General features: G+C 46.7%; 1 protein-coding gene across 4 annotated transcripts in view; it reads right to left on the bottom strand.

Annotated features, from left to right (window-relative positions):
• Positions 1 to 3: 3 nt before the first annotated feature.
• tk2 (thymidine kinase 2) overlaps positions 4 to 10,472 on the bottom strand; it is a 40,951-nt gene continuing 30,482 nt past the window's right edge. The window contains exons 10-12 of one of the 4 annotated variants that reach the window (XM_052028209.1): positions 8,126 to 8,206; positions 6,785 to 6,908; positions 4 to 6,205 (exon numbers count right to left, since the gene is read on the bottom strand). In XM_052028209.1, the coding sequence (XP_051884169.1) occupies positions 6,198 to 6,205; positions 6,785 to 6,908; positions 8,126 to 8,206 (213 nt within the window). In that variant the 3' untranslated portion in view covers positions 4 to 6,197. Of the gene's footprint in view, positions 6,909 to 8,125; positions 8,207 to 10,472 lie in introns of all 4 variants that reach the window. The other 3 variants (XR_007957343.1, XM_052028211.1, XM_052028208.1) reach the window with 3 other exon arrangements.

Genomic DNA, 10,472 nt, shown 5'->3' with positions numbered 1-10,472 from the left:
GCTGAGGGGTGGGACGTTGGTGTTGGAGAGGGGTGAGAGTGGGGTGGCGAGGCTGAGGGGTGGGGTGATGAGTTTGGTGGGACCATGGTGTTGGGGGGGGGGTGAGTGGGGTGGTGAGGCTGAGGGGTGGGGTGATGAGTTTGGTGGGACCATGGTGTTGGAGAGGGGTGAGAGTGGGGTGGTTGGGGAAGGTGTGACTATTTGCGTCTCATTGTGGAAGTTCTCACAAGTCCTGTTTCTATCGATGGGACAACGGGGTCACTGTTGCCAAGATGGCCACCACCTGCTCACCTTCTGTTGTTAGTTGAGGAGGAAACGATCCTTGGTACCACTGCAAATCATTAGCCTCACCTTCTGCTCCCTCGCATTCAATCTGCCTCCTGACCCCCAAAACTCTGCACCCTCCCCTTCTCCCACTCCATCCCATCCTCCACAACAGCCCAAAATCCCCTATCCCTAAGCTCTTCCTCATGACCAATCCCTCCATCCCACCATACCATCCCATTTACATCTCTACACCAACCTCCCTCTCCCATCCCCCCAAACCTCCTGCTCACCCCTTCCACAGTCCCCTCCACCCTACCCTGATCTTCAGTCCCTCCAACACCCTATCAGCCCACCCCCACCTACCATATTCCTCCATCCTCTACCCATTCTCTCCCCCCACCGTCCTCCCCCAATCTTTTTCCACACCTACCCCAAAGAGATTGCACAGACAACAAACCATGTGGTGAATACAACTTTTAACTTCATTTTTTAAACATTTCAAAGAGTTAAATAATTGGAAAAATTGTAAAAACAAAAGCCTAGAAAAATAAAAAGTTTTTAATTATACCACTTTAATTCAGTGTAAAATGTTGAGACATTTGGATGCTGAGGGAATGATTATCCACATGTATACAGCTATTTCTTTTTCCAAGCCAGAACTTTTGTTGAGAAGTAATTATGGTTTAGGATGGTACTTAAAATTCCCTTGCACTTGAAGCAACGACACACAAGATTTAGAGTGAATTTTATTATGAGAGTATGCATACATACCTGATCTCAGTTTTCTGACTTCCGTACGTCACTCTAGAGAAGGTCGCACCAACATATGTGTATGGTCAGTGCTTCCTTGCCAGAGGATCAAGGAGTCACTGCCCGTACACATATAAGCAAAGGTGAGAATCGCCAGCCTCTGTCAAGTGATCCCTCGTTCCTCTGCAGTGAGGCAGCCCTTATGGATTTAGCTGTCGATGAGCCAACTCCAGAAGTTACCGATTCCTCCATTAGAAGTGGTTAATCGCTCAGCAGAATCTGGCCAATTTGCTTGCAGTAAGAGGAAGTGGTGCTTTGATCTGGACTGGATCTGACCTCCACATTTTAACGTTACCCCCTCAACCACCCAAGGCCAAATTTAATGTTCTCGTTCTGGAGCCAAATAACTCTCTCTATCACAGTTCCTGCTGCAAACACTTGATTTACATTCCAGTTTACAGGCCATCCCCAGGTTAGGCAACACCCAACTTATCGACACTACTACATATGAACGAGCTCCCATAATTTTAAATTCAAAAGTCCGATGTACATACATTCCTACGAATGTCAGAACTAGTTTCCTCTCCCTCTACACTTTTAGTAATCGTTCTTTCTTATCAGTTTAACGTGCTTTAAGTGCCATTCATTCCAATACTGTGGAGCTATGGCTACCATATAGAGTGATTTTTTTTGTGTATTTTCCAACTTATGGACAAAATCGACTGACAGGTGTCTGTAAAACCGGAACCAAGAGATGGCCTGTATCAGCAACTTATAAATTAACTTTGCCTTGAGCAAGGGGGACATGGTTTCAAGATAAGGAGCTGGTCGTTTAAAACCAAGGTAGGTAGAAATGTTCTTCTCCCAGAGAGGGGTGAATCTCTGAAACTCACTACTCCAGAGAGTTGGGGAGGCTGGCTTGTTATAAGTCTTTAAAGAGGAAGTAGATAAAGTTTTGAAAGATGAGGGATTGAGGATCTGGCACAGAGGAAGAGTTGGGGCCAGGGATAGGTCAGCCATGATCATATTGAAAGGTGGGGTAGGCTTGAAAGGGCCGAGTGGCCTCCTCCTGTTTTCTTCTGTGCTCATAAATAGGTTGTGCAGGGAGACAAGGTGATGTGTTGATTTGTCCATGTGGGCGGGACAAAAGAATTTTTTTCTGAAAGTAAACCCCGTGACAGATCGGTAGGTGTAGAGAGACTGCAGGAAAATTTTTCCCTACCAGAGGTGAATAAAACCAAAGGACATAGATTTAGGATGAGGGATAAGAGATTCGGGGGGGGGGGGTGGTGAAATCAATGTTGTTTCCCATGGTAGGGGAGTCTAGTACAAGAGGGCATGACTTCAGGATTGAAGGGCGCCCATTCAGAACAGAGATGCAGAGAAATTTCTTTAGCCAGACAGTGGTGAATCTGTGGAATTTGTTGCCACGGGCGGCTGTGGAGGCAACGTCATTGGGTGTATTTAAGGCAGAGATTGATAGGTATCTGAGTAGCCAGGGCATCAAAGGTTATGGTGAGGTGGTACACTTTGGAAGGACAAACTCCAAGGCGGAGTACAAGGTTAATGGCAGGATTCTGGGCAGTGTAGAGGAGCAGACGGATCTGGGGGTTCATATCCACAGATCACTGAACGTTGCCTCACAGGTGGATAAGGTAGTTAAGAAAGCTTATGGGATGTTAGCTTTCATAAGTCGTGGGATTGAGTTTAAGAGCCACATGGTAATGATGCAGCTCTACAAAACTCTGGTTTGACCATACTTAGAGTACTGTGTCCAATTCTGGTCGCCTCATTATAGGAAGGATGTGGAGGCGTTGGAAAGGGTGCAGGGGAGATTTACCAGGATGCTGCCTGGATTGGAGAGTATGCATTGTGAGGAGAGACTAAGGGAGCTAGGGCTTTACTCTTTGGAGAGGAGGATGAAGGGAGACATAATAGAGGTGTACAAATATTAAGAGGAATAGATAGAGTAGACAGCCAGCGCCTCTTTCCCAGGGCACCAATGCTCAATACAAGAGGGCATGGCTTTAAGGTAATGGGTGGGAAGTTCAAGGGAGATATCAGAGGGAGGTTTTTCACCCAGAGAGTGGTTGGTGCATGGAATGCGCTGCCTGGGGTGGTGGTGGAGGCTGATACACTGGTCAAGTTCAAGAGATTGTTAGATAAGCATATGGAGGAATTTAAAATAGGGGGTTATGTGGGAGGAAGGGGTTAGATAGTCTTAGAGGTGTGGTTTAAAGGGCAGCACAACATGGTGGGCCGAAGGGCCTGTATTGTGCTGTATTGTTCTATGGTTCTAAGGCAGGGGAGTGGGGCTAAATGAGAGAATGGATCAGCTCATGATAGAATCGTGGAGCAGATTCGATGGGCTGAATGGCCAACTTCTGCTCCTTTGTCTTATGGTCTTATGGGACCTTTGTCACCCAGACAGTGGTGAGTACCAGGAATATACTGCCTGAGAGAGTGGTGGAAGTATAGTCAATTAGTGCATTTAAGAAGTGTATAGACAAGCACTTGAATTGCCCAGGTATTGAAGGGTACAGACCAAGTGCTAGAAGATAGGATTGATTTGGATGGATGCCCGCCAGCCAGGCTGACTGGCCTGTTTCCATCCTGCATAACAGATCTGTACTCAGCTTCCGATCTTTACCTGTGGCAATGCAACAGTCCCTGCCCCAACCATGAGCCCAGAAAGTTCACAGTGATCCACAGCAACAGCTAGGGTTGGTGCTGGAGGGGAGGGCTGCCCAGCAGATTTAACTTCCCCTCGCTCCTTCCGCCTTCCAGACCCAAGAAGATTATCACGGGGCAGATAATAAGAAGACGAGAGTAAGCAAAGATCAGGGCCGTAATGTTCTGGTAAGGGTGGAAGGCAAAGATGGCAAGATTAGGGAAACTTGGATGATTTAGGTCTGGTCAGGGACACAACTACAATCCAGCAAGACCCTTGAAGAATGTCGAGTGTACAAGAGAAAACAAATAAATAAATTAGGAGGGCAAAAAGGAGCCACGAAATATCCTTGGCAGGTTAGGTTAACGAGAATCCTAGGTCATTCTATATTAGGAGCACGAGGGTAGTCTGGGAAAGAGTGGGTCCCCTTAGGGACCAAAGAGGTAATCTATGTGTGGAGACAGGGGATGTGGATAAGGTCCCTAAATAATACTTCTGATCTGTATTCACTAAGGAGAAGGATGTGGTGGACAGTGAGTTGAGGGAGGGGTACATTGGTGGTTTGGAGCAGGTCGGTATTACGGTGGTGATGTTAGATGTCTTGCAATGCACTAGGGTGTATAAACCTCCAGGGCTGGATAAGATCTATCGCAGAATGCTATGGAAACAAGGGAGGAGATTGCTGGAACCCTGGCACAGGTTTTTGTATCTTTGTTAGCCACAGGTGAGGCTGACAAAGAAAACTGGAGGTTAACTAATGTTGTTTCTTTCGAGTGCAGCAGGGACCAGCCAGGTAACTACAGGCTGGTGAGCCTTGCATCGTGTGTTAGGGAAAATGGAAAAAATTCTAAGGGACAGGATTTATGCTCATCTGGAAAAACAGGGACTGTTTAGGGAGAGTCAGCATGGCTTAGAGAGGGGGATGTCCTGTCTCACTGATTTGATTTGAGTTTTGTTCTGAGGAGTTAGCTGAGATTGATGAAGGCCGGTCTATCTGGATTTTATGTAGGCTTTTGACAAGGTCCCACATAGTAGGCCATTTGTGATATACATTAATGACCCGGATGTGAATGTAGGAAGGTATGATAAGTCTGCAGAAGACACAAAAATTGGTGGTGGCATTGTGGACAGTGAGGAAGGGTATCTAAGCCTACAGCAGGATATAGATCAGATGGAACTTTGGCTGGCGCACGTTCAGATGGAATTTAATTCTGACAAGTGCAAAATGTTGCATTTTGGGAAGTTAGATAGGGGTATAACGTAGTAAATGGCAGGGCACTAAGGAATCTTGATAAACCTTGGAGTCCAAGTCCGTTGTTCCCTGAAAGTGGCAAAACTGGTTGAAGGGGTGGTGAAGAAGGTATGCTTGCCTTCATGGGTTGTGCATAGCACATAGAGTTAGGGCATTACGTTGCAACTGTACAGAACACGTAGTTAATGACATGATGGCTGATTCCCATTGGACCACACCCTAGCCAAAGAAGGTGGGCTGAAGAGTCTGCTCCTGTGCTGTACTGTTCTATGCTCACCCTTGTGGCGATAGGGTATATTCTGTCAGAGATCGTGTTCTAACTGGCAGTTAGAAGATCACAGATTCAAGTCTCACTCCAGAGACTCCTCATAATCCAGGAGGATACCTCCCACTGCAATGCTGTGGGAGTGCTGCACTGTCAGAGCTTCCATCCTTCAACGGTGATGTTAAACCTGGAGCCCAATCTGGGCTCTAGGCTGGGCAGAAAGATCCCACTGCATTAACTCAAAAGGGTAGTGTAGATACCGCTGGCATTCTTGCAATATCTATCCCTTAAGCAGATGAGACAACCAAGAATTCTATAAAATGCAAAAAGACACAGAGCAAGGTTAACAATCTTCTCTGACCCTGTGAAGCTTTTGACGATCCACCAAAATTATGAAATTCACACCCACCAGGACTCCAAACAGTCGGAATTCACACCCAAAGCCTTTGGGAATACTCAGTGGCTGGATCATTACTGAGCTGAGAACTGTTAAGACAATATTTTAAATTACAAACAGAGAATGATTTAACTCAAATTCCTGATGTCTCAAGCACCATTTTTACAGAATAGCATATCATCAGCAACAATAGTGCGGGTAAGTGAGACCGTTTCAACAAACAACATAAAGACTGGGGAGGAAGAGTCTTGGAATTTGTATTTTTCCACCTTAAATATCACTCCACTGTAAACACTTTCCCACTTGAAGTGTAACCCCACTGAAACAGTATAATTCCATTGTAACAGGTCATTTCCCCACCTGGAATGCAATTCAAATTACAACTATGTAATATACTAAAAGTATTATATTAAGTCATTCCTCAATGTATCTTTGGACTCAGGTTGTGGCGTGGAGGGGAGGGTATTGTAGCATCAGCCTTTACATCGAGGTTGAGAATTTAAAGTAAACTTTAAAAAGTCATATCACTGCAGAATAAGAAATCTGGTCTCTTATTTATCCCAGGTCAGACTCTAACACGATGACATCAGGTTAATCACGACCCTGTAATGAATGTAGGAAGAGGCACAAGTCACACATTGCCTACAGCATAACTCTTATGTTTCACCTGAAATGAAATTAGTATTTTCTATAAAGGTTAGTATAACTTCCTGACTTTTCATTTGAGCCTATTATAATTGCAAGCTCCAACAGTAACTGCAACAAACAGTCTGCTGGAGGAATTCAGCAATGCAAGCAGCATCTGTGGCAGGAAAAGGAATTGTCAATGTTTGGGGTCGAGACTCTGCAACAGGGGAGATCTCCAGACTCCTTTGCTACAGATTCCAGCATCTTGTCGTCTCTTGTCTTCCCAAAACTGACTGGTTTGTTAACTTGTACAACTTGAAAGGAACAGAAGGATCTGCTGACAGGATGAGAGGAGAGAGGGGGTATTCACACTGAGTATGAACAACAGTATGGACCAGTTGGACAACATTGGCATGCTCCAGTGTCAAGTTCAATGCAGTACCTCCAACAGCGCTGTAGGTTCCGAACTATCGACGGCAATCAACTTTTCAGTTTGTAAGCCAAGTGCCCACCTAGGCTGTCTGTCTAGTCACGGGATGCAGACTATTGTTTCACCTGGCTTCCCTCCTCTTGCTAAGTTCAGGTTCTGAAGGATGGTGGGATTGGGATAGAGAATCTTCTCCCTGTGTGCCTCGTATTGTTCCAGCATCTCCTCGAGATCCTGGTCTGCAGGGATCACCTAGAATAAGAGTATCCGGACCATAAGATACAGGAGCAGAATTAGACCATTCAGCCCATCGAGTGTCAGTTTTTGTATCCGGTGTGGCGTCTTCTACATTGGTGAGATCCGACGCAGATTGAGGAAAATCACTTCATCGAGCACCTTCGCTCCCTCCGCCACAACAGGTAGGATCTCCCGGAGGCCAGCCACTTTAATTCCACCTCCCATTCCCACACTGACATGCCTGTCCACGGCCTCCTCTACTGCCAGCTGGAGGCTAGACACAGATTAGAGGAACAGCACCTCATACTCTGCCTTGGTAGTCTCCACCCTGACGGATTCAACATTGAATTCTCTAACTTCCAGTAACCGCTCCCCTCTGCCCCTTCCTTTTCCCTTATCCCACCAGCCCCCATCACCCCTCTCCTTCCCCACCCTCCACCTCCTTCTCTTTATTCCATGGTCCAGTCCTGTCAGATTCCATCTTCTTCAGCCCTTTGTCACTTCCACCCATCACCTCCCAACTTCTTACGCCATTCCCAATCCCCCCCTCCCTCCCCTGCCTATCACCCCCCTCCCCCTCACCTGGATCCACCTGCCAGTGCTTGCTCCACCCCTTCCCCCCGTCTTTTTATACCGGCTCTCTCCCTTCCTGAAGGGTGATGAAGGGTCTCCCTGATGAAGGGTCTCAACTGTTCATTTCCCTCTATTTATGCAGCCTGACCCCCCGAGTTCCTCCAGCATTTTGTGTAGCTCCAGATTTCCAGCACCTGTAGTCTCCCTTGTGTGGGGCCATCGAGTTTGCTCCACCATTCAATCATGGCTAACTTCTTTTCCCCCAATTCCATTCTCACGCCTTCTCCCCTTAACCATCGAGATCCTATCAATCTCTGCCTTAAATACTCCCAATGACTTGGCCTCTACACCCCTCTGTGGCAACAAATTCCACAGATTCACCCACCTCTGGCTGAAGAAATTCCTCCTCATCTTGGCGTCCCTTTATTCCGAGGCTGTGCCCACAGATCCCAAACTCTCCTACTAATGGAAACAACCTCTCCACATCCACTCTGTCCAGGCCTTTCAGTTTTAATGGTGAGAAGACACCATAACATCCCAGACCCTCCCAGCTCCAGACCCCTACAGCCAACTCCCCTCCACCCCCACTACCACAGCTGTGAACAGCTGGCTTCACTGCGCAGTCATTACACAGTGGAATCTGCTTTCGTGTTACTCACCAGCACGGGTGCAGGGACTTTGAATGAAGTCTGTTTGACCAGCCAGTCTTCATAAAGCTGATGAAGTCTTCTCAAATAGTCCTGACAAATGGAACACAGGCAACAGTGAGTGAAATCTATGCAGTAAAGGCAAACTTCCTGCCCATTTTCCAATGTTCAGTTCTGGATGTGATGAGTTTTTGCAGGGATACTGTCGCAGCATCAGGTGCACCCTGCAAAGTTTACCCATCACTCCTACACAGCAGCAACGCAATACATTTCAGAAATAACTGGAGGACTTTGGGATGTCTCAAAAGGGAGGTGAAAAGCACTATAGCAAACCAAGTCTTTCTTTTAGTTCAACTGACTACAATTGGTGCCAGATTTGGTATGTACCCCACCAAATCAGATAACGTACCCCAATTTACCTCACTGCCTCTCCTCCCCTAGCCCAAGTAACTTGAGACCAGTTATGATACAGTAATCTACTGCCCCTTCTCAAACCCCAATTCCCTCCAGCTGAACATTGAAGAACATCCTAGACCTGCCTGTGGCTGCTGCTCCATATGGTCCTAATGCTCACCAGGTTAACCTACAGATGCCAATTGGTGAGAAGAATGAATTTTCATCTGAATGGTCTACTCACGAGGCAGCTCCAGTGCCATGAAACTATGCTCAATACAGAGCAGCCTCAGGCATGCCCCAGGGTCCTAGTGCAACCCCTCAACTTTTGGTTGGACCAATCAAATGCAAAGCCTTCTGATCAACGAGAGAGCTTTAAAAAGGAAGCGAACCAGGATGTTATCATGTCAAAATCACTGGTGAGATTGGAGGCAGCAAACGTTGTTGTATTCTCATAATAATTAAAATTCAGCATGATACATGACTGTTGCAAGTGTAGCGGATTGCCCAAACTTTAATAAACTATGACACGTATCTTTTTTTAGTGTGGTGGAGAATATCACTAGCTGGCAATGAATGGCTCAATGAGCTGCTTCTCCTGAGTAGTGTTTGCAATTTCCAGGCCATTCCTGTACTGATCTCCACCACAGGCCCCAATGCCAATTCCAGCAGCCTCTTCAGTCAGTCAGTCTCAAGGTAACTAAGGCCACTTCAGTGTCTGAACCTCAAAATCATCAAACCGCCCACTTCTGCCTCTCCCTCAGCTCGTTTGAAATCTTGCCATTTCTAATCCAAGACTCCTCTGGCTGACCAACCATCCTATCCTCTACATGGCCTCTAGTTCATTCACATCATCACTGCATGGTCAGAGCCTGGAAGGAGGCCATTCAGCCTTCCATGCCTGAACTAGCTCTATGTAAGAGCAGTTCAGCGAGTCCCACTGCCCCACCCTCTCCCCACAACCCTGTGAATTCCTTCCTTTCAGGTCCAATCCTGGACACCCCACTACAGGAAGGATGTGGAAGCTTTGGAGAGGATGCAGAAGAGGTCTACCAGGATGCTGTCTGGATTAGAAGGTATGAGCTATAAGGAGAAGTTGGACAGACTTGGGTTGTTTTCTCTAGAGCAGCAGAGGCTGAGGGGAGACCTGACAGAAGTTTATAAAACTATGTGGAGGCATAAACAGGGTAGAGAGTCAGAATCCTTTCCCCAGGGTAGAAATGTCAAATACTAGAGGACGTGCATTTAAGGTGAGAGGGGGAAAGTTTAAAGGAGATGTGCGGGGCAGGTTTTTGTTTTTACACAGAAAGCAGTGGGTGCCTGGAATGTGCTGCCAGGGGTGGTGGTGGAGGCAGATACAATAGAGGGGTTTAACAGGCTGTTAGACACATGAACATGCAGAGAATGGAGGGAAAGGGCTAACGTGCAGACAGATGGGACTTCATTTAATTCAGCGTCATGTTTGGCACAGACATTGTGGGCCAAAGAGCCCATTCCTGTACAGTACTGTTCCCTTGTGAATTCAACAATTGAACCTTCCTCCTCTACTGCCCTGGCTCTCCATTCAGCCCCTAAACATTAGCCACAGAAAAATATTTTCCCTCATGATACCTTCGCTGATCACCTACCACCTACGGTCGCTGAGTCTTGACCCTTCTGCCAGCAGGAACAGTTACTCTCCATCTACTCTGTCTACACCCTCCATGATTTTAAATAGCTCCATCAGATCCCCTCACAACCTCCGTTTCAAGGAGAACAACCCCAGTTTCTCCTCTGTCATCACATGAAGTCCCTCATTCCTGGAATCATTTTACCAAATCTTGTCTGTGTCCTCTCCACAACCTTCACATCTTTCACCAAGTTTGGATGCCAGAACTGCACACAATACTCCAGCTGTGGCCCAACCAGTGTTTTATAAAGGTTCACCATGACTTCTGTGCTCTTGTACACTCTGCCTCAATTTATA

This window comes from Pristis pectinata, chromosome 13 (assembly GCF_009764475.1).
Source record: "Pristis pectinata isolate sPriPec2 chromosome 13, sPriPec2.1.pri, whole genome shotgun sequence".
Classification (NCBI taxonomy): Eukaryota; Metazoa; Chordata; class Chondrichthyes; order Rhinopristiformes; family Pristidae; genus Pristis; species Pristis pectinata.
The sequence above is the reverse complement of the archived record's forward strand: the minus strand, read 5'-3'. Positions and strand labels throughout refer to the sequence as shown.